Source organism: Castanea sativa, chromosome 10, assembly GCF_040712315.1.
Source record: "Castanea sativa cultivar Marrone di Chiusa Pesio chromosome 10, ASM4071231v1".
Taxonomy (NCBI): domain Eukaryota; kingdom Viridiplantae; phylum Streptophyta; class Magnoliopsida; order Fagales; family Fagaceae; genus Castanea; species Castanea sativa.
Genome location: NC_134022.1, coordinates 10,794,278 through 10,819,005, shown reverse-complemented (window position 1 = coordinate 10,819,005; position 24,728 = coordinate 10,794,278). Strand labels below are relative to the sequence as shown.

The 24,728-nt window shown below is 36.2% G+C and overlaps 3 protein-coding genes across 6 annotated transcripts; 1 reads left to right on the top strand and 2 right to left on the bottom strand.

The window, feature by feature from the left end:
* The first annotated feature begins 5,098 nt into the window (after window positions 1–5,098).
* On the top strand, window positions 5,099–9,540 carry LOC142612908 (putative pectinesterase 68). The gene is made up of 5 exons (XM_075785082.1): window positions 5,099–5,591; window positions 6,426–6,615; window positions 6,976–7,182; window positions 8,256–8,503; window positions 9,215–9,540. The coding sequence occupies exons 1-5, from the start codon at window positions 5,290–5,292 to the stop codon at window positions 9,369–9,371; spliced, it is 1,104 nt and encodes a 367-aa protein (XP_075641197.1). The 5' UTR covers window positions 5,099–5,289; the 3' UTR covers window positions 9,372–9,540.
* A 470-nt stretch (window positions 9,541–10,010) lies between these two features.
* On the bottom strand, window positions 10,011–16,639 carry LOC142614234 (peroxisome biogenesis protein 19-2-like). The gene is made up of 5 exons (XM_075786801.1): window positions 16,377–16,639; window positions 16,255–16,303; window positions 15,887–16,163; window positions 10,855–11,171; window positions 10,011–10,291 (listed from the first exon to the last, which is right to left on the bottom strand). Exons 1-5 carry the CDS (start codon window positions 16,414–16,416, stop codon window positions 10,246–10,248), a joined length of 729 nt encoding a protein of 242 aa, XP_075642916.1. The 5' UTR covers window positions 16,417–16,639; the 3' UTR covers window positions 10,011–10,245.
* Window positions 16,640–17,483: 844 nt separating this feature from the next.
* LOC142613620 (uncharacterized) lies at window positions 17,484–23,431 on the bottom strand. Of its 4 annotated transcripts, none has more exons than XM_075786051.1 (3): window positions 22,709–22,825; window positions 20,676–20,781; window positions 17,484–19,198 (listed from the first exon to the last, which is right to left on the bottom strand). In XM_075786051.1, exons 2-3 carry the CDS (start codon window positions 20,703–20,705, stop codon window positions 17,906–17,908), a joined length of 1,323 nt encoding a protein of 440 aa, XP_075642166.1. In that variant the 5' UTR covers window positions 20,706–20,781; window positions 22,709–22,825; the 3' UTR covers window positions 17,484–17,905. The 4 variants fall into 4 exon arrangements, with proteins under 4 accessions (XP_075642166.1, XP_075642165.1, XP_075642167.1 ...); XM_075786050.1 differs by having other exon boundaries at window positions 20,676–21,075; window positions 22,709–22,824; XM_075786052.1 differs by having other exon boundaries at window positions 20,676–20,769; window positions 22,709–22,813.
* Window positions 23,432–24,728: the final 1,297 nt, after the last annotated feature.

The following is a 24,728-nucleotide window of genomic DNA, read 5'->3' as shown; positions in this document are numbered from 1 at the left end:
TGAGTTTGAGATGGACTCAAAGCTGGGTTGTATGTTTAGAGTCCAAACAAAAATTTTAATGTTTAAATACAAAAAATTATGAGTAAAAAAAAAATATTTAGTAGAAGAGTTTAACCAGAAGAGTTTGAGTTATAGTCCTCAATTTAGAATGTTTAAATACTGCATTTTAAAAACACCTTAAAATGAGTTTTCAATTTTCAACTAACAGTTTTAAGTGACATTATTATAATTATTTTAAAAACTGTGGAATTCATATGATATTGACAATACATAAAACACACTCAACTATGTTTTTCACTTTTGAATATGTGCTATTAGAAATATAGTACCAAACACATATTTTTTCATTACAAGTTTTTAAAACAAATATTTTACAACATTTTTTTTTAACCATAAGATTTAGTGTTCTACATTATTTAAAAAATCAATACCTAAATCCTCTTACCAAACTGTCAAACTATCTGGATCAAAGACTACAATCGGTGAAACTCACACTCACAATACTCAATGAACGGAAAATGCTCAATGCTCACCAAGAAGAGAAAAAAAAAAAGACTAATAAGTTGGCCCCGTACAGATCCCAATTCCGGCAACTGCAAGCACACATGTAGTACAATGATTAAGCAAAGAACACGGATCTATGTATATAGAACCTGCATCAAAACATATCTACATTAATGCCACATTTTTTTTTTTTAACACGAACTAACAGTCAACAGATAAAGATACATACGACTCTAATATCATTGACGACAACTCAACGGGCTGCACACTCTTGCAATCAAAGCTTTTTTTTTTTTCTTTTTTGATGCACTCTTGCAATCAAAGCTAGCTATGCGGTCTCTGACCAAAAAAATCAAAAACATTATTTAAAGCAGTGCATCTTTTGCACTGTGTGTCTGTGGGGTCCTTTGCCTATGATCACTACAATCACCATAAATGAGTGACTTTGGGGATTATATGCTAGAGAGGGGCACTTTCGTCATAAAAGTCAAATCTGTGTAAGAGTCTGGGTATTTTTTGTCTCATACCCAAATGGGAAAGGGATTCAAGGAAAGAGATTTCGTTTCAGGTTCCAACGTTCGGAAAACTGTTACACTTGTTTTTATTTCAAAAGGTGTGTCCCCACTGCACCAAGGTCCAGAAAACGGAGTATAATTAAGGTCGTATACAAAAATATATTGTGCCATGACTGGGCCCATCGTTGGTGGTGTGCACCACCACCTTTGGATGTTGCGCATGGTGACCGTTTGAGCTAGCTAGGATGGAACCAAGCAGACTAGAGCATAATTTATATACTGCTCCGCCAAATTAAGTGTTGCATGCACTTTTGGCATACACTTAATCTAAGAGCATAATTTATGAAACAGTTTTCTTCTTGATTTATAAACGAAAATTAGGGGATGACCAACTAAACTTTTCTTCTTTCAAAAACACAATTAAAAAATTGTGTTCACAAAATTGCATTGCAAATAATTTTCAGAAAACAATCCCAAATTGTTTTTAGTTCTCGTTTTTTTAGTTGTGGATGACGATTTCGTAAATATTATGAGAATATTATTTAGGGGAAGGTACAAAAAAAAAAAACCTCATAGTTATATACTTGTGACGTATTAACTTTTCACATATCAAACCGCATACTTCAAATGAGACATTTAAAACTTCATAATTTCGCAAATGTCCCAAACAAAACCCTAATCATGATCTTAATCACCTTAACGTTGTTAGGTCCACTTAACAATAGAACAAGGACCACTGTGTATTCTTGGCACAACAATCACTTCATGAGTATAAATGTTTGTAGTGTATGTGGGAGACAAGGGTCAGGGTTCAAATCTCCAAGCAAAAGTTTTACACACATATACACTTAAATTAAGTTAAAATAGAATTCTATCTCAAAAAAAAAAACCCTTATGAAGAGAAATATCAAAGAAAAAGGAAAAAGAGAGAAACAAACTAGCACCGCTAGGAGAGAGTAAAGAAGAAGTAGAATTAAAGAAATGGACTAGTAGCTTAAGGAGAGAGAGAGAGAGAGAGAGAGAGAGAGAGAGAGAGAGAGAGAGAGAGAGGTTTAAACAACAGTGGTGGAAGGGAGAAAACCAATGGGTGATTTATAGGAGTGGTGGTCACTATAGAAGCAAAAAAATAAAGAGGACCGATCATTGTGGCATTCACGGTAGCTCTCTCTCTCTCTCTCTCTCTCTCTAATATGAGAGTTTGACGTAGGGTTGTTTTATATTCTACCATTAAGTGAACCTCAAGTCATTAGGGTAAGATCTAATTAGGGTTTTGTTTGGGACATTTTGTGAAACTTAGGTTTTTAAATTTCATATTTAAAAGTCTAGTGGTTTAATATGTATTGATGGTAAAAACTATGGGGGTTTTTTGTGTGCTTTCCCCTTATTTTACATTTATTTGTTCTCTCTCTCTAATATTTTTAACTTTATTTTTAGCTCGACAAAAATAATGGCTCTTATAGGTCAGCTATTCGCGAGTGATGATGTGATTGAAGCTCAATCGACTATGAGTAGACCTTGTGGTGGTGAATAGTAAATGGACCATGCGTTGGTGAATGACAAGTGGGATTGTTGGTCTATGGTTTTCCATGGTTGGAGGTGGAGGGTCTGATTAGAGATTGCCCTAGCTTTGTGGCTTGTGGGTCTGGTTGTAGTTTGTTGTGGTTGAGAGGTTGTGGAAATAAATTTAAGAAAGGATACATCTCCAAATAAGTTTTCAAGGGGAAAAAACAGAAGAGAATAATTTTTTAAATAAATTTCTCTACAAGATTTTTTTTAATAGATATGATAGGATTTTAACTTATAGTGTCCACTCCATGATAATTGCTCTTTTTATCATGATAAGACACCAATAAATTTTTGGTATGGGCAAGATTTGAACTTCAAATCTCTTATTTGACAACAAGAAAATTTTCCAATTGAGTAACTAAAACCAACAAGATTTTAGTTAGGCTTAAATACACAAAACATAATCCAAAAATCCCCTTAATAGGGCACCTTATACGACAAAGCGTGAACCCTTGCTCTTTGGGAGGTGTTATATATGTATAACTTGCTTGCTACATCCTTTTACATAGGATAAATTTCCACTTATGTGGTCACGTTACACAAACTTTTGGGGCATTGAATTCACTGGTAGATTTTAATGGAAACACCATTTACGTGAGTAGTGCTAGAGGCTCCAAAAACATAAAGTGATTTTTTTTCGCGCCATCACATAATCATTCGCCTCAGCTAGGTCCCACCACATTACAAAAGCAAATAAGCAATAAGGCCCATTAATCAATTTAGCAGAAGTTGAAGCATAGGAAATGATGAGAAGATTAAGATATAATTTTTATAAGAATTATATGCAAAACATTATTTTTACAGTATGCAATAGAATCTTATTATATCTTATTTATAAAAATAAAAGAATAGTAGTATATACAAATACAATCCTAATTGCACCTATTGATTACATGTTACAAATAGTGAAAAAGATGAAGAAGAGAGATGACGACAACAACAGTTACAAGTTGCCTTGCAAACCCACCACCAATCACTAGTACTATTATCGCAAACACACAGGTTCCCAATGTAATAAACAGATTAAACTGTGCTACTTTGAATTAATGCTTAACTACATAGAAGTAAAAACCATGCCATAAGAAACTACTTTGCATAAAAGTTTGCTTTAGTGTAATTTTGGTGTTGACGTATGAATGTATTTTTTTTATCTCATTCCTCTTCTCCTATATATGTGTGTGTGTGTGTTTATCAAATAAAAAGAGATACTCAATGTTGTCGAATCGCCCCACATCGGTAAGATGTAATATTGAGAAGGGGTTTATCACTTGCTCCGCGACACTAACTGCCGCATGCAATTTTGATATTGGTGTATGAGTGTATTCCTTTATCTCATCCCATTTTCCCTACATGTGTGTGTGTGTTTATCAAATAAAAAAAAGAAAGAAACTTAATTAATTGCATTAACTTAACTAGATGTGGTGGGGCTCACGAAAAAAGTGAGAATAAATGATGAAAATTGAGTTATATGAGATAAACCAAACATAGCCTAAATTTATATGATTTTTGGTTTTTTGAACACTTTGATTTTAAAAACCTAGCTTTCAACTTCCAAACGAATTCTATCCCAATGTCACACTGGATCCCTTTGATCTTAGTTCCATACCAAACCTTGATGTTCACAAATCTTAAGAGAAGTCTTTCACTTAATTTGTTCTCAACAATATGTTGTGCATGTGATCTCATTCATTTAGTGGTCCAGGAAAAATTAAATTCGTGTTTGAAATGTTATCTGACCGGCGACCCTGCCTGCCATTCTTGATTCTTCTACTTGTACATTCCATCTGTGAAACCTGAAGTGATTTTATTTTAACTTAACAAATTCCTGGTCCTAAATATAACCTGAAAAACCACGTGTCAGGAATGCAACGTTATAACTGAAATGACCCCAAAGTTGAGAGCCATCGAAAAGAATAAAAGCCTGCATGTGTATATTCAATATTCTTTGTCTCTAGCCCTCTCTAGCCCTAAGCTAGACGTTTATCAAAGACAAAACTTTGAAATTGCTCAATATTTTGCCATATTGTCTACAAAAAGGAATCTTACTAATTGCCGCTGCCGTACGTATGATGATTGATAAAGGAAAAAAATTAATTTAATCATAGAAGTTGCGACTTTGCGACCCATTGATTGGCATATATAGTTCTTTTTGCATTTTCCCTTATCATTCTACAGTACCTGAAATAAATTAATGAAACTTTAGCCGTAAATTCACAAACCTAGAGTGGAATTCATATAAATTGACAAACTCGGAATTATATATTATCAGTACGTAGGAATAGGATGTATATGTCTTGATTCTCAATCTCACGAGTGGTGCAAGGCCAAAAAGATGATGACCCACATAGAGACTTGTGTCCGATGACAGCCAAAAATACCACAATACAAGCCTAGCCATATAAGATACCCTATATGGCTATACCCCTAAAAGCGAGGGAAGCAAAAAAAATGACCGTTAGAGAGACCGAAATACATTGTGCTAAAAATAAAGCAAGATACTCAGATTATAATTGTCTCTCTCTCTCTCTCTCTCTCTCTTTATATTTGTTTGATATATATACCTTGAACTCGATCTCCAAGCAAACCAAACCCTCTTTATCCAACGTCAAAAATATTCTTTCTATCAACTCACTCTCTATCATTCTATTCTCAATCTGATTTCTGAGAATTACTCTCTATTCTGTTAGAATTTAATGCTGTTCTAATGGCTGCTCTTAATTCTTTCCTCAGCTCATTCTTCTTCATTTTCAGTCTCTTATTTCATGCGTCTTTACCCGTTACAAGCTTTCACTACTCATACCGTAGCCTCCTCAGTTCTATGAATGGCACAGCTTCTACAAACTCAACCAAGCACCACCACAAGTGGGTCGGACCCATCGGCCACCGTGTCATCACGGTTAACGTTGATGGGTCTGGAGATTTCCAGGCGGTCCAAGCCGCCGTTGATTCTGTCCCAACCAATAATACGGAGAACGTTGTCATTCAGATTAGTGCCGGAAATTACATGTAATCATATTTTGCATTGGTCCCACTCTTTTTGCGCTATTATCGCTTGGTTTGTCCAGTTTTGTCTTGATTTTCTTTTTCTTTTCTTTTTTAAGGAGTTTAAGGAAAAAAGATGTGAAGGAGAAGATTTTAATCAATTATCTCTGTTCAATGTTCATGAGGCAAAGTCCTAGCTAATGGATTGTCCAATTCTTTAGGGTTTAAGCTTTTTTTTTTAATTTAATTTTAACCCAAAATAATACTAGTTAAGCATTTTATAATTAGAATAATGGTAAGGATATAACATTTTTTTACCAATAAGCATGTTGCGATTAAAATAACACCACTTCACTTAGGGCCTATTTAATAGAATAGTTTAAACCCACAATTTCAATTTTTAAACAACCTTACACATATTTTTACAAATTTTTTCACTCACATATATTTTAAAAAACTATAAACAATATTACTCAAACTCCTCTACCAAACGTGCCCTTAGTCTATCGACAACATTTTTATTTGACACTAATCTAACATGTTAGTTGTCAAAAAAATGTTGAAGAATTATATTGTTAAAAATTACTATTAGAGTAATGTTAATAAACATGATATTATTGGTACACTACTTTTGATATAATTTATTACGATTGAAGTAACATTACTTTTGATTGGTATACTACTAAAATCACTTTCATCATGCACTGACAATTAAACATTGTGAAAAAATGGTGAGAAAGGTTATTGTTAGAATCAATGGATTATTTTATAGAACATTGAGAAGATGCTTTCAAAATGGTAATCAAATGGGGGAGATTATTTTTCGATTGCTAATGATATGGTTTGGTGGGGGTGCAGAGAGAAGGTAATGGTGCCCGTGACTAAGCCGTACATAACATTTGAAGGAGCGGGGAGGGACGTGACAGTGATTGAATGGCACGACCGAGCCAGTGACCGTGGCCCCAATGGCCAACAGCTGCGTACTTACAGAACTGCTTCTGTCACAGTTTTTGCCAATTATTTTTCTGCAAGAAACATTAGCTTCAAGGTATAGTACTGTTCAAGATTTGTCATATCCTTTCTCTCTTCAAATTTTCTTGAGAGTAAAAATACCATACTGCCACTACTGTGAAATCTAAAATGCATATACATACAACTTTAGCTGACGCATGTATGTTTGTTCCTTAATTGTAAAGGAAGAGTGCATATATTGCAGCTTGTTTTTCTTTAATTTTCTAATAAGGCCTTTGAGGATGCATATATAGTTATATATAGCTATTTTGTGTCCCTTAATAATATGATTACACTTTTTTTTTTTTTTTTGAGAAAGAAATGATTATACATGTAAAATGTGATAATTGGTTTGTGTGTGTGTACGTAAACTAAATGGTTGTGGTTATTGCTGCAGAATACAGCGCCAGCACCAATGCCGGGCAAGGAGGGAGGGCAAGCGGTGGCGTTTCGGATATCGGGGGATAAGGCCTACTTCTCCGGCTGTGGATTCTATGGTGCACAAGACACTCTTTGTGACGACGCCGGCCGGCATTACTTCAAGGAGTGTCGCATTGAGGGCTCCATAGACTTCATTTTTGGAAATGGACGCTCCATGTACAAGGTAACCATGCCTTAATCGCCAAACTTAGAATAGGATTATCCATACAAGCTTAAGCTACTAGACTAGCTACTAGTACATACGCCTGTTAATTTGCTGAAAAAGAAAATTTTATATATAACATAAAGCTGATTATTATGATTATTCTATAATGGAGATGGGCATTATAGTCAGTCGAGCATAGCAAAAGGTGAAAAGGCTGTCAGCTCTTTTTCTACTCCTGTGGTGCGGCTGGTGCCTCTAAGGAAGAAAACTTTTTTCTCACCAAAAGTTCAATTTTTTTCCCGCTACTGAAGCATGCGTTATCTAAGCTTTAAAATAGAAAGTATGCATTAAGTATGCGTTATGGCATCTAGATTTAATTAATGCCTTTTATAATTAAAAAGTGAATATATTACGGGGCGCATGGGATTGGATTCATTACTTAAATAATTCATACCTGCATGAATTTTGACCATAGTCTATCAAATTAGAGGTATATGCAACCACTCATGAAGTGAGTCATAAGAAGCAGTACGGAGTTTGGTAGTTCTCCACCCAAAAAAAAAAAAAACAAGAAAGTGAAGGACAATGCTCCAATATGATTCCATCACATGCAATTGATGCGTGAAGCACGTTTTTCATTACATGCTGGTGATGGCTTCAGCTGAATCCAAATTTTGAAGTAGCACTGACAATACAAGTCTTATGACTAATGACTATATACTGCAGCTTTGATTGTTTTACATATTATGCGTAAAATGTGGATACTTAGTCTGAAGATATAGACATTATATTGAAACATTTCACATCATAGAGTGGGAAACAATAATTAGACTATATATATAGTGCATGGCCAAATAGTGTTCTTTGCTATTTTATTAGAAAACTAACAACTTTATTACTATTGGTATTATTTAGTTGACTCATTGAGTTTTTCTTTTTGGGGCTAAACTAAAGGATTAGAGAAAAATACTTAAGAAGTAATTTTTTTTTTTTTTTTTTGAAACCTACTTAAGAAGTAAATTAAAATAATGTCAAAATTAAAGGTGTAATTTATAATATGTTTTTTTTTTCTTCCACTATAAATAACACAGGACTGTGAGCTACATTCAATAGCCACAAGATTCGGATCCATAGCGGCACAATTCAGACACAAGGAGGATGAGAAGACGGGTTTCGCATTTGTTCGGTGCAGGGTCACGGGTACAGGACCACTTTACGTGGGCCGAGCCATGGGCCAGTATGCCAGAATTGTCTACTCCTACACGTACTTCGACGATGTCGTTGCACATGGTGGCTGGGATGACTGGGACCACACCAACAACATAAACAACAACAACAGGTCATGATTATTCATGAGGCCCCACACCATAATCTTTGTTTCTCCATCCTCACTATCATTTCTTTTAATTCTCAATTATGCCCATTGATTATGGTCGATATGATTGTAATAGATTTAGGGAGCCCCACTGCCCAGCAATGCCTTTTGACAAGTTCATCACTAGGGCCCCCCATTTTGATTCTTGGGCTTTGTGGGTTCGGTCCACAGTGTTTAAAAATCCAGCAAGTCACTATGGAGTTTGAAGTTTGATCCTCATGATTTTTGAGGACCAAAAAGGCCAAATTTAAGGGGGGGTTGGGGGAACAAAAAGAGATGTGTCCTTTTGTATTCACAAGTGCGTGCTGATAAAGCCCATCATGGCACTAAAATTAGTCAACAAATTATGTCGTTGAAACACTTGAAAGCTCCAAAAAAAAGTCAATAGTTGTAGCCTTGTAGGATGATATTTTTCTTCACAAAACATATTATTAGTGCCTTTACTAGGCTAGAGTTTGTATAATTATAAATATTAATTCCCCTTTTATCTTTTTCCTAGGGCTTACAGTAATAACGTTCTATTAGGACCCATTAATCTATGGGACTGAAGTCAGTCCCTACTCCATTGTGGTGTTGCATTAACCTTGCATTAGGCCAATACAGTTGGATTTTTTTTTTAATTTACAAAGTTTTTGGAGGGGGTGTTATTAACACAGTGGATTTGCTATGTTGCAGGACTGTGTTTATGGGAGTGTACAAATGTTGGGGCCCGGGAGCTGAGACCTTGAAAGGAGTATCATGGGCCCCTGAGTTAGATTTCAAGTTGGCCCACCCATTCCTCGTCAAGAGTTTCGTCAACGGGAGGCATTGGATCGCACCGTCAGATAGTTAGCACTTGGCACAGTTGAAGCAAATTGATTACATTAAAAACCACTATTCATTTATTATTTCTCTAATTTTTTCCTAGGAAATTAATTCATTCATTCTATGTATAATGTTTGCATAATTGTAATAAAACCAATGTTCATTACTTCATTTTATAGTGTATTATCAGCTCAAAATTTGGTGTGTAATTCCACTCAGTGGTCAAATTCTTGATTTTCTTTAGACCAGCACCTCTTTTCTTTTAATTTGAGTGAAGTTGAGAGAAATATATACTTTACAGTCACTCTTAATAATACCTTCCCTCTTCATAGGCAATTAGGCATTCCACCAATGTTTAAATTCTCTTCTTTCTTTCTTAATTTCTTTAAGTTCAAAGTTTTGAAATCAGACGTGCATAATAGGGGGAATGAGAGGAAAGTAAATTAAATATTTTAGTGAAAAGTTAGCAGAGAAATGGAGTTACTTGTGAAGGAGATAGAGAGACTGTAATTTTTTAACCCCTTCAATTTTGCCAATGTCTTAGGTCAACTGGCAGTAACACTTTTTGGTGAATTCAACAGACTCCTAAAGTTTAAACTGTGACTGCTAGATGTCCATTTATTAGGGTGAGTAATAATTAGTTATTCCAAAGAAACAAACAAATTACTGAAAGCACAAAACCAAGATTTTGGCTATAGATACACAGTCAGATCATATACAAGTTTTGCAATGAATCAATGCTGAAGCCCTGAAATTGAACACCTCATCATCTAATTCTGGGAGAATAAAGCAATTGTAATCTAAGTGAAACCAATTTATTTCTCACAATGTTTAAAAAATAAATATATCCATAGCTAAACTAAACAGCAAGAGGGACATGCTACAAGATGGAAGACATGGCCTCACATTATGGAACAATTTGGCTGAGACTCAAGCATCTCTGGAGATCTGCAAAAGAAGAAGCTGGTTTGTCAGTTGATACAACAGCTAGGCTAACAATGGGAACAGCTATGATGCAAGCAAGTTACATACCGAGATAATGCACCTAACATGCTAACTCTACCAACTGTCGCAGAACTTTATAGGGAAAAATATTGTCAAGAAGAAGCCATATGATCCGATGGATATATACATCAACACAACTAAAATGCAGGACTTCCCTCAGCGCATGTAAACAGTATTAACCCTTCAAATTTGCACCCACGTCCCTTCACCCCCCCCCCCCCCCCGCGCGCGGCGGGCCCCCCTTCTCCCTTCCTCCCCATATAAAAAGATTGAGAAGACAAACCCATCGAAGAAACTAATTTCAGAAATAATTCACTCTTCATCAGAGTATCTATGACAAATATCAGCTCGTGTAGTACAGAACCAACTAATTCATGAAATTTAATATTGTACAATATATCTATCAGAAACTTCTTTCCTAGTGTCATTCTATTTTAATATTTTGCATTTGATGAAAAATTAACACTCAAGGAAGTTTTCCAAAACTAATAATGTAGAACACTTACATCTGTCCAAGACTAGCTAAATCAAAATCAGGAGCAAGCTCTTGGACGATATCATTTGGTGGTTGGCCACATTCCTGCATTTTCTGCATGAGCTCAACAATCTTGTTGAAGTTAGTAGGATCATTGTCATAAACTTCATTAAGATCTTTTATGAGTTCATATTGGTGGAAGAAACGATTATAATCTTCTGTGCTCAAGCTTGCTTTATGATCTTCTAACCACTTTGGATATCTTTCTCCTATCTCCTTCATTGGATCATGAAGAATCTCCTTAGACAAAAGCTGCTGCATCATGGTCTCCACAATAGATTCCATATCCTGGAGAGACACAAAACAAGTGTGCTTAATGCTCAATTCTCAATATATTTTAAACTTACATAATTACCAATATTTGGAAATATTTGAAAACTAACATGACAGAAAACATATTATTAATATGGTCTCCACATTATTATTATGGAATCATAATTTCAGGTTCTACAATACAGCAAAATGCAATAGCATGAAATGAGAAGCAATGTCCTGACTAGCAGAATATATTTTCTGGTCTCAATCCATTTTGGTTCACATTACAAAATCTTCTGGCAGAAACTTTGCATCTGAACCACTAAACTTTCTTTTTGTCTAGCAAGCACAGGAACTGATACAAAATGGTGACACAACAATTTTTGAAAAATTAGCCCTTACTAGCCCTTACCAAGGAAGCACAGTATGGGTACAAGTACAAGTACGACACCAAATGAAATATCTGTGCTTCCTAGAAGTTATTGTTCTCCTACTTCAGGTGCAATTCAAATAGGCTTGCGATTCAGTTCAAATCAATATCAAAGTCTAACTCTCTAAGACGTCTCTGACCATTTAATGAAGTACAAGTGTGCGTGTGTGTGTGTGTTTGAAAATTAAGGAGCTGTCACTTAGTATTCCCAGTCCAAGAAATACATGAAAATCTAAACTTTAGCCAATTATTTTCATGATTTTTTTTCTTTTTTAGAGTAATATAATTTTGTTGGGGTAAAGACAATCATAATTTTTATTTCTTTTCTATTTTTGATTTATTAGATTTATGCAATTTTTGTAACCAATTGTTTCACCCCAGTATATTTCCTGTATACTTGGGTGACTTTTTTTTTTTTTCCTGATATACTTATCCAATATATATATATATATATATATAGAAATAAAATTAACAATGGTATTTACCCCAAAAAAATTATATTGCTCTAAATAAGAAAAAATCATGAAAATAATTGGCTAAAGTTTCTTCTTCAAAGGTTTGAAATATCTGCAAGGCTAAGGATCCTAAATGTCCTGCGAAACAAACAGGAAGATGAATTGGGTGTTTTATGAAAAATTGAAAGATGAGGATGCCGAATGCTGAATAAGATGTAAGTATACAGATAATTTAAAGATCTTGAAATTCATGAGGATTAAATGACTTTAATGCCCTTAGGGTCTCTCAAGATTTTTCCAGCGTAAAAGAGTGTAAAGAACCTTAAAGTACCAGTGCAATCCAATATTCCTTCAAAACTAGAAAATAAAATTCATCTCATGAAAAGGATATCCAAACTTGGATTTGTTTCAAATAAAGATTGAGTTTAGCTTTATCTTTGAAATAATAATCAAGGCATTTGAATATGGTTCTCACAAAAATAATATCAAAGGTCAAAACTAGTAAGAAAACTATAGTCGACCCAAAAATTGTGTAGCTATGGATCCTCCACAAACTAATCAGGTTTGGCCACATGTATTCTTTCCACCATTCTATCCTATCCAAAACCATACTCTTTGGCTCCTCTTTTTTTTTTCGATAAATACTCTTTGGCTCCTCCTAAATATTTTTTTGATAATTAAGAATGATATATATACGAAAGGCAATACTATGCAAAAGAAGCACAGAGCAAACTAGAAAAATACAAGAATGACAAAAGAAAGCAGGAAAAATACAAAAAAAGAAAACCAAACAGCAAAATAATTACAAAAGAGAAATAGAACTAAGAAAAGAGGGGAGAGAGTCACTAGTCGTGAGTCCCCAATCCCAAGACCAATCAAAAAGAGTTCCACTAAACAAAGTACACATTTGATCATTGGACTTATCCAAATCTTCAAAAGTCCGTCGATTCCGTTCCTTCCAAAGACACCATAGTATGCATAACGGAACTAAATTCCAGATTTGAGATGAATGCTTCTCCAACCAATTCCACCAGCCAAAAAGCAAATTTGGAATCGATCTCGGTATGACCCATGCCACTCCAAAGGTTATAAAAACAAAGCTCCATAACCAATAAGCCATCTCACAATGAAGAAGTAAGTGATCCACCGTCTCCCCACAATGTCGACACATAATACACCAGTCCACAAAATTTAAGCCCCTCAATCTCAGATTATCACCTGTTAGGATCTTATTCCAAGCTACACACCAAACCAAGAAAGAAACACGTCTAGGAGCCTTAACTCTCCATATCCCTTTCCAAGGAAAAACAATTGAGGGTGAGTCCCGCAATTTGTTATAATACGACCGGATGTCAAAATCCCCATTAGGCTTCAATTTCCATCTCAACCGATCTCCAACATCCATTGACGGGGTATTGGCTCCCAATATATGAAGAAAACGCAGCCCTTCCTCCATCTCCCATCATTAAATTCCCAAATGAACCAAACACCCCAAATTCTTCTATCCTCCGGCCCTTCCCTTGACAAAGAAGCTTCAATAGAAGCCTCCTTGTTAATAGCAATGCCATACAACTTCTTTACAACTTCTAATAATCTTGTATTAGGCATTTCTCTACATTTTTCTGTTCCCTAGACTTGAATCAACTCGCACTTCCTTGTAGGTGCATTAATCACTCTCCTCTTCGTCTTTTCATCAATAAAGGTCACCCCTATCTTTAAGAAAATATCTTCATTTCAAATCCAATCTTGCCTTGTATTTCCACTTTTTTTATAAATAACAAATTTTATTGACGAAGAAAAGACCCAAATACAAAAATCAATCATGCACAAGGATAAAGAACCTAAAGCTAACATCCAATGAAACTAAGAGATAAAAAACAAAAACTTAAGATCAGGCATAGTCCGTTCACAGTCCTTTTGTTTTTTTTTTTTTGTTAAATAAAAACTTTATTTAAAAAAATAATAATAATAAAAAACAAACAAACAAACAAAGAGCAAATTCCTTGGTACACCAAAAGTGTACAAGGAACACAAAGGACTACCCACAATTACATAAATCTACAAAATCTAAAGTAGAGGGAGTGTCAAGACCACTCAAACCAATCCTCCATTCCAATGAAGACAAAAGGAAAATGTGCTTCAACCCTATGATAGAACATTACTCCCCTTCAAAGATTTTGTTCTTCCATTCTCTCCATATGTTCCACATAAAAAATTGCGGAATAACACCCCAAACAAATGCCATCCTATGTTGCCCAACACCTCTATGCCGACAAGCAAGCAACTCAACCACTTGTTTCAGCATAACCCAGGAGATACCAAACAAGCTAATCACAAAGGACCATAAATCCGAGGAAAAAGGACAATGAATAAGCAGGTGATCTGCCGATTCCCAATCATTTTTACACATACAACACATATTAACAACACAAATATTTCTCTTCCTCAAATTATCCAAAGTCAAAATCCTCCCCTTCGCCACTGTCCAAGTGAAAAAAGCTAGCTTAGGAGCTTTCACAGTTCTCAAAACTTCTACCATTATGCTCCCAGCAAATGCACCACATTAAACAATGATGAATGGTTTCCATATAACCATATTTCAATGACATCCAAACAAACCCACAATTCTCTTTGGCATAACCCATTGAACTCAAAATAATCCGAACACCACAGTCCACAACTCCGTAGCTATAGGACAGTGAAAGAGTATAACAACAGTTTTGGGTGACAGTGACACACACCACTATGACATCAGTACCAAAGAGATCCTCATACAACATGAAAACATGATGATAAAAGTTTTGCAAAACCCTGAAAAAATTTTGAACTCACTTTGACATATCTCAATCAATCCTACCACAGGATAAAGCTATTAAAGAAACCCCAACCTCTCCTATAGCTCATCTATGTCTTCAAATCCTCATCAAAAAAATACAAGGCAAACCAATTTTTTTTTCTTCTTATTTTTTTAAAAATAGTAGACCACACACCATGGGAAACAATTTACTTTGAGCAGTCTTCCACTAGTGATTTGCCGTTTGAGCAAATGTATACGTTAGCACATTATAAGAATACTGCACAATAGTCGTGCAATATTCCCTAGAACTTTTTTTATGATCAAAAGGAGTCCCTATTCAGAATAAGATTATAAAGTAAAAAATTTATCTTCCCACACGGTATGCAATGATTATATACCACCACAAAACACATTGAGAGTTGACAACAAGCTTTTGGCACAATCATAATTGAACTCCCTGAACCAAAACATACAGTTTTCTTATGAACATGCTATACTAACCGATACAAACTCATGGATAGAACTCACACTTGAAAACCGGCTTGCAAGGAGAGAGTGCCCAAGAGCTTATTTACACATTGTTAAACTTGCACTCCATATGGGACACTTGAATCATAACACTAACATGCCGAACTCTTAACAAAATATCAAAACCCCTTTACCCAAAACCAGAACACAGAACCATAACCAAACTCTACAATGGCAATTCACAATATAGACCCTAGTCAAACCAGGAAAACCAATCAAAACTTTGAACCAAAACCCTTAAACCCTATTTCTAAAAACCAAAGGAACAAAATTCAACGCTGATATTTTACAAAGAAAACTATCCACATGGTCGTATGATAAATGATTGAACATCTTCCATATTGGAAAATCCCATTACTCCCAATCACAACACAGTATCAGCAAACTAAAAGAATTTCATATCCCAATAACAATTTACAATCCAATCATACCCCAAACAAGGAATTGAATATCAATCAAACAGTTAACCACAAAGCTTGAAAATTTGAGCAAAACCCAGAAAACCCAATTGAGAAAAAAAGATTGAAGCACAAAATACCTGAGAGCCAGCAAGCTCCTCAAACTGCTTGACCCAATCCTCCATCATAGGATCTCCTCCAGCGGGTTTTACACCAGGCACCGACTCAAGCCCCTTGACAGCCTCCCTAGTCTGCTCTCTGAGCTGGTCAAGCGCCTCAGAAACATGGGACTCCTTGGAAACCTTTTGCTTACCCTTTTTCTTGCTTCTCAAGTCGGGCAAGCCCATGCCAAGTCCTTGAACCCCAGATGGCAAAGCGGGTGGCTCTTCTTGCTTGGTCTCTGTGGATTCTTTATCACTGTCATACAAAGCAAATGAAAATGAAATATTCAGAAATGGGTATCAAAGAACAGAGCTTTGGAGCGAAATTTTGGAAGCAAAGTAGAAACCTTTGAAGAGAAGGTTTGAGGTTAAGGTTTTGGAAGTCATCCAAAGCACCTGCAATGATACAACAAAGTCATTCAATTCGCAATTTTCATAGAGATAGAAAGAAAGAGAGTTGTGGGCTTACTATCGAGCAGTTGGTCTAAATCATCGGAGTGGTCTGCCATGGATATGCACAAAAACTGTGAAATTCTCTCTCTCTCTCTTCACTTGGAAGACAACGTTACGTATATTTGTCTGTCTTGACTCTCCTGGAATGAGATGGGGATTCTAAACTTGGAACCGCCCCATAAAGCTGTTTTTACCGATACTATATGAGTATGCCAATGCGGATCACTCCCAAGTCCACGTTAAATGAGGTTTAGAAAAGGGGAGGAGAATCTGATTTTTTTTTTTTTTTTTAATATATGAATATTATTTTTTATGGTTTGGTGGGAATGTAAAATGAGAGGAACTAGAATAGAGTGGATATTGTGTTTTACCGAACCATTAATTTTTTTCTTCCAAATTGGGAAATAAAGAAAAAACAAAAATGACATTGTGTTTCATCTATAAAAAAAAAAAAAAAAAAGACACTGTGAATAAGAGTACAGAATTTTTAAATTACTTCTTTATTTTTTCTTTATTCTACTTTTTATATTTTGAAAATTTTAATTATTAGATAAAACATTTTTGTTACTTACTATGCATGTCAAATTTGTGCTAATTTGATGTTATTTACTATATGGCTCATAAATTCATATTTTTTGTATAATTTTTTAAGATGAATAACTTAAAATTTAAATATTTTATAATAAGACAGATATTGAAACATCACGAAATGGTGTAATATTGTTTGAAGTTAATAAGAATTAAGTTTTTTTTTTTAAAGTTAGGAATGAAAATTCATATTTTTTTTTTATGTAAATGAAAATCCATATTATTAGGAATAGAAGATGTTGAAAGGAAATTAATATTCTCATCCTGCTAGTAAATCTTATCTTTTGGTACTTTTTATTTTTATTTTTATATAATTCAACAATTTGGAAATTGAGAGTTTTTTTTTTGGTAAATGGAATAAGAAATTTAAACCTTAAATATTTCCATTGGAAACACTGGAATATTCAATAAACCAATTGAGTTACAAGGATTGGTGCACTTAAGCCTTCTTAAAACAAATTGATTTAAATGCCAAGTTATTTACTTATTTTGACCAATACAAAGTTATATAAAGTAATCTCGAAGTAATACATTGATATTAAAATATTTCAATTTTATATCAGCAAATTTAGAATAGTGCTAATTCACCAGCTAATACACCATTTGCAATAATATATTTATTACCTGATGTGGCAATTAGTACCTAAATCAGAAGGCAGAATATGAACCACCAGCACAGAGTTTATGCACTAACTAATGTTTGACTAATGTAATAGGTCAAACTGTCAACATATTGGTGAACTTCAGCCTCGCAAAATAATCAAAGAGACTTCCACCAAAACCATGAAAGGGAAAACTCAAAAATTAAGTTCCCATTTTTAAGCAGATAAGACAAGAAAAGAAGAAGCATGAAGTGCTTCACAGCCTAACCATAACATCACCGTAAGTCAGGAATGACATGGCCACCTTCTGCAATAGTGTAAATCAGCAAAGGGTTATACAAGTTCGTTTACAGTCTCAAACACCATTTACAGGGTTTTCCTCCACAGCCAAAGTTGGTCTTGTTTCTGGTCCTACAATGCCTTCTTGCTGCTGGGAATTGGGCATCACTGTAACAGCATTATGGCTACCAGATTCCAGAAAGGCTTCTGAAACTTGGTGATTGGGATATTGTTGAAATTGGGGATCTGTACCTATAGCTGTGGATGCTGCTTGTTGAGCTTGGGGAGTCACACATGGCCCTGATGAAGGAAGAGAACCAGGGGGGGCATAATAAGGTTGTTGATGGCCTTGAGGAAAAAGAGTCTGTGCAATTGGGTTAGGGGGGTAAAGAGCCTGAAGCCCCATTGGCCCATACATGGCTTGATGACCTTCAAATCGTTTAAGCTTAGCAAGGTGCTTTTTGCCAGAAAGATGGCAGTCAAAAACCTCCTGTGTGTCACACTTGACATTGCACAAGTCACAGATTAGAGGAATTACCACTTTTGGTTTAGGAGGTTCAGCATGCTGCCTTGGAGATTCAAAAGTTCTCATGCGCTTTCCTCCCCTACCACCCCTCATCTTACGCTTCATGCCATGCCTCCTATTGTCAAACCGATCCATCATAGGATTCCTTCCTTGCAAATCAGATGTCTCCTGCACAGGAACTTCAGGCTGTTCAACAGTATTAGTTTGCTGTTCAGCCTCCTCTTTATTTTCATTAGTTACAGCTACAGCAGGTAAATTTTCAATTTGTGTGTCCACTTCACCATTCTGTGCACACCCAAGCTTCTGAGACACTTTTTGCTCAGACACAGCTGTGGGATTCTGCTCGTTTGGCATATCAGCCCCCAGTTTGACAGCATTTTTCAACTCTTCGAGCTTCTGCAAGTTCTTTTTATGCTTCTTTCCATTCTTGTGCTGCTCAAGGGTCTCCACACTAGTGCAGTCCACCCTACAAAGCTCACACCAAGCAGCCTGTGGGGGTCGCCGATTATGCTCTATCTTCCCCTGTGATTGTGCAGATGATGATGGCTCAGGTGGCACTGCAACTTGAGCTACTCCTTCAGGTGCATCAGCAGAGGGTTCTGCCCCATCATCTGTTGACTCTGCATCCTCAGTGGCAGAACGTTCTGGATGCGAAGACGTTGAAGAAGCACCATGAGAAGGGAAGTGTCGAGGACCACTCCTACCACGACCACGTCCTCTCCCACGGAAAGGTGGACCAGAGCCACTTGACCTGGGATGGTGTTGGCCAAAATTTCCACGGCCACCTCCTCTATATGGCCTGCCACTTTTTCTACCCCCACCCCTGTATGGAGACCAGCCAACCTACAAGATAGAACTCAACGAGTATTTCAAAAATATAAAAACCAAGGCAAGATGTGTTCAACTATATGAAAAGGAAAACAGAACACTATTTGAAATCAGAAAGAAATTTATCTAGTACACAAGATATCAAAACAAACTAAATAAACCAAGAGCCAAGTAAAACCAATCCTCTTAGTATTTTACTGAAAATAAGACCTTAAATTTTGCTCTGACATTTAGTCAGCATACTTTGATAGCACAATAAATCGATTTTAACAAGTAGAATTGTGATACAGAATAGAAATAAACAGCACATATAATGAGACAGTAGATATCAGACGGATGGCTAGCATAAAACCTTTAATATTGGATGATGGGTTATTCTAATTGTAAGATTTTATAACTTCTTCAAAGAGTCAAATCAACAGTTTACTGTTTAAGAGGCAGAAAAGTTGATTTAAAGCAGCAAGTTTCTCAAAATCCACACTGCAACCATGGAAATTGTACGATCAAAATTTAATTTGTCTGTATTAAGCCAGACCAACATGTCATCAGAAAACTTGAGTCAATGAGGTGATTGGTATCACATAATCCGTATGAATTTCATAACTTTTTAAGGATTCAACTTAGTCAACTATTTATAACCATGCAAGTTGATCCAATGCAACAAGCCTTAAGAAACCCAAATCCTGCCCTGTGGAAACTGGCCGATAAAAAGGTAAATTTCTGACAGAATCCTTGCTGTATCTACAAGCCAATTATCAATAAAAAGAAATGTCCTATGTATCATAGTGTAAAACAGGCAATTACTGTCGAATTTGTAGGTTAAAAAAACTAAGGCTTGTGCATTCAATACAGGGGTAGCTTCAACAAAGGGACTTTTAAAAAAAATTATTAATGCTCTAATAAAGTTATAATAAGATAATCCAGATCACCAAAAATTACTCCAACCACAATCTGGGTTGTTCTATCTGGCAGCCGTCTGAATTTGAAACTATTAGGGCCAGAGCACCTCAAAGTTATTTTATGATCTGACAAATTGAAAATTGGAAATGAGGAGAAGATAATGACTAAGAAAGAGAACAAATAAAAAGTTTGCACAAGCAAATACCTTAAGGAAGTAAATTATCTAAAGCATCAGAGAGGACACGCGTATCCTTGATCATCAAAACCAAACACGTTGAGTTGTGCTTCCAAAAGGTTTTGGTGAAAATATTGAAAGCACATCCCAATGTGTTCCCAGGTACTACCCAAAAATTTTGATTTTAGAACGTATTCAGAAACTTCGCTTTCCCTAAGTATTGGCAGCCATACTAGGGATGAAAACATATCTTGATGTAAGCACTAAGGGAAGGCCATCAAACTTGGCAGCACAAAAGGTTCGACGTCCTTCCCTTAATACTCTTAAAATCCATGGCACCATGACTGCTATTTTTTTTTTCTTTTATCCATAAACCAAAAAAGAGAGAGAGACAGACGGAAGTATAGAAGAACCAACCCTTTTTCTCAACTTCCTCAATGTATCCATCTTGCTCCAAAAGATTGGGCAGCATGTTGGTAAAGGATCTTGCACTCCTCAAAAAAACAGAACCCTGAACAATCACCTTAAGTCCAAAAGAGATCAAAACACCTTGCTCTAATCAAGATTTTAAGATTTTCTACGAGAAATCATAAGAATTTTTATTTTTATTTTTTATATAAGTAAAGAAATCACAAGAGAGATTGAGAGCAATTTGAAGTTTGCTCAAAGGCAAGGACCATGTTTGGCTACTACCGTGGATGAAGCAACAGGATTTCCAGACAATTATGTCAACCGTGGGGCGCACATGATGAAGAGGCCACACATCTCAAGAAGAAACGAACTATTACAGTGTCTCCTCTACACATGGATGGATGAGCTGCATCCGACTCAAATGATGATAATCAAGTCCAAATGCAGGAATACTAATGTTAGCCCAAAAATAAGGAAACAAATCGTTTTTTTTTTTTTTATCATTTAAATTAACACATCAGAGATGGATAAACACCAAGATCTCAATAAATAAAAAATCAAAAGACTCAATGATGTTGACATTCACATCCTGCCAAATTCTCTGGGGGTGTGCTTGGATAAGCTTATTTTCATTGGTTTATTTTGTTTAAAAAATAAGCTGTATAAAATAAAATTGCTTTAAAAATTGTACTTATCCAAACAGACTGTAGAGACCCCATCTAGCACGGGTCTCTCACACAGACCATCGGCTTCTAAACCAGAAAATCTAGTATTTTTGCCTTTTTGGACATATACACAAGTGCCTCATCTAACATAGACTTATAGGTTTGGTTCAACATGGATGACAACATCTGGAGGCACTAAGAGTGAAGATGTAGACCTATGAGCGGACGGTGAAAATTTTGAATTTTTGCAGAATTCCACAAGCATATGCACTATTTACTACTTAAATCCCCCCAAAAAAAAAAATTATTATTTAAAATCTTTCTATACGCACACCTATTTATGGTGCTTGTCATTGAGCCCTGGCTTAGAGTAGCTTCATCTATTGGTAAATACGACAACAACAACCAAGCCTTAGTCCCAAAATTTTTGGGGGTCAACTAAAGGTCGAACTCATTGTACAAAAGTCCTACTTTTGTAGAGTTTGGGAGAGATGATTGCCAATGCATCTGGGAGATCCATTAGCATATAGATTGTTAGCAAAGAAAATGGTGAAATAATACCTTTGTATAGGTCCTGCAACAAAAGACACAATTCACTCATTCCCTTACGTGCTTATGAAAGAAAGAACCACACTAGTAGATACAAATGGGCATGTATGTCATGTCAAAACTTATTTGATTCTCAAATATTTAAAATAGAGAAGCATCCTATAGATCATAACCACTCCAGGTTATCATAAAAGTGGACTAATGTAAGCACACCACATAAACAACAAATAAAAATCATCTACACAAGACAGCATGACAACAAGATTTAATGCGATTCAGCTGAGTCCATGCCTATCTCCACCGGTAACACCAACCAAAATCCTATTTTTGCTTATATAGATTACAAACAACCAACAAACTCTCACGAACCACATTCAAACAACACTGACAAGTCACAACCTCACAAACAAAATCTAACCGAGTTTCTAATACACCCAAATCACACCTAACTCACACGGGTAGATATCTCTTAACCTTAAAATGTAATAGGCATCATTCAGCCTCCTATATTACAATATACACATCTTTTTTGTCTCAAAAAACTACCAAACTTCTCTGACGCAAGAGAAACACACTAGTGACGAAGCCACCAAACCCTTTACAAAATCTTTCTATAATTCCTAGCAACAAAATAAGAAATCTGAAGTGCTACTTTTAGTTTCATTCTAGAGCAGAGAATTATGAACACTAGTAACAGCTCTATTATCAAATAACATAAAATTTATCACATACGAATCTAAGTCTAAAACCATAATTTGAGAAATGCCCCTTTTTTTTTAAAATTCCAATGAATAGAATATGAAAAGAAACAAAGAAACAACGTACCGGTGGATGCATTGGGCCCTGGCCCTGGCCCATAAACCCGGCCATGGCTCTCTCGGCGGCGCTCATGTTCCCCGCAAACTCGGTCAACTGCGACAGCGCAGCCACTGCGGCCGCCGCCGCCGCATTCAGTGGGACCGGGTGCGTGCCCGACTCCGCGGATTCGGGCTGGGCAGGTTGCTGATAGGCGGTGGCGTAATTGGATTGGTGATAGGCATATTGTTGTGGTTGTTGGTAGTAAGAAGAGTAATATTGTTGGTTCGATTGGTCATAGGGAGCAGGGTGAGAAGGATCGTAAGTTTGATTTTGTTGTTGCTGCTGCTGCTGTTGTTGTTGTTGTTGTTGTTGTTTTTGTTGGGCTTGGTATTGTTGATATTGCTGAAGGAGTTGCTGAACATCTGAAAGATAAGAGGAGGGTTCCATTGTGGTTTTGCTAGAGGAGAAGGAGAAGGAGAGAAGGGGGGTTGTGAAAAAATTAGGGGGGTTTTTATTATTTTGAGAGTGAAGACACTCATCGGTCACTCAGAGTCTCCGCCATCTTGGGAGTGAAATTGTGAATTGACAAATGACAAATGGCAATTAGGCTTTCTATCGATCTATGTTGGATGCCTATGCGGTACTGATGATGATGACAAAACATGAGATTGGCGTTGGCATTTGGCAATGCTTCTTTTGGTTTTCTGACACGAGGCTGGGTGGAGGTGGACCCGATTGCGATGCACTTCCTTCTCATCAGATTTTTAATGTTGTTTGGCTTTTTTTGAAGTAAAGTATATTTTGAATTAAAAATTGTCCATTTTTTTATTGTTTGTTCCCATGTAAAGCGTAGTTTTTTTTTTTTTTTTTTTGGGTGAAATATGATTCATTAAAAACTAAGAAACAGCAACATTCTTCCTACAGACCCTGTTAAAAAACGTCCCATTGAGATCATTCTCAACAACATCAATTAAGTCCACAGGCGGACTATCAAAGGTAAAAAAAAATCAGCATCTAAACAAAAGTTCATCCTAACAAAATTATCCGCACATCTGTTCGCCTGACCACAGCAATGCTTAATACAAACTTGCTGTATGCGAGAGATCAAGAGCCTACAATCGTCCAATAAAGGAGATATGATGTTATTAACATATGAAGGGTTCCTAAGGCATCCACAATAGACTTGGCATCTAGCTCAATTTCCAAAGTAGTAATGTTGAGGCTGCTGCATAAAAGAAAGCCCTCCTTTAATCCCCAAAGCTCAACGTCAAAGCTGTTACTCATATCAATACTCCTACTAACCCCAATAACCCACCTACCTTCATCATCCCTAACCACCCCTCCACAACCTGCCAAGTCGGTGTTGCCACAAAAGGAGCCATCTGTATTAAGTTTCCACCAACCTTGGGTCGGCTTCTCCCATCTAATCCTCATCATGACATTTCGGGTCAGCAACCTTGGAGAGGAAAGGCAATGAAAGAATTCTAAGGCTTGATTAACAATCACCAAAGCAAGCTTCGAATTCCTGCTTTTGCCATTGAAAACCAAGTTGTTTCTACTCTTCCAAACATTACACATAGCAAAGGGAAAAACAACTTTCCAAGGCGGTTGAGTAGCACCTAAACTGTGCTTAAATTTACTATTTAACATCAGCCAATCTTGAAGGTTGCTCCTCCAAAAATCTTGATTAATGGGTAGAACCCCCAGCTGGTTCCACAAGCATCTTAACAGCGGGCAATCCTTAAGGGCATGCAAGATGCTTTCAGCTCCTTCCTGGCATAAAGGACATGTAGAATCACGACTAACACCCCTCCTCTTAAGGCAAACCTTAACTCCAATGCTATTATGGGCGCATTTCCAAAGAAAAGTTCTAATCCTTGGAAGGGTGTTCACTTTCCAAATCCAATGTGCTGTGAAAGGTTCTATACAATCAGCTCACATGGCAATCCTATAAGCACTCTTCAAATCAAAGGTGCCTTTGGGAGACCCCGACCAAGCCAACTTATCAACACCTCTACTCAAAAGAGTCACTAGGGTTGCTTGAATC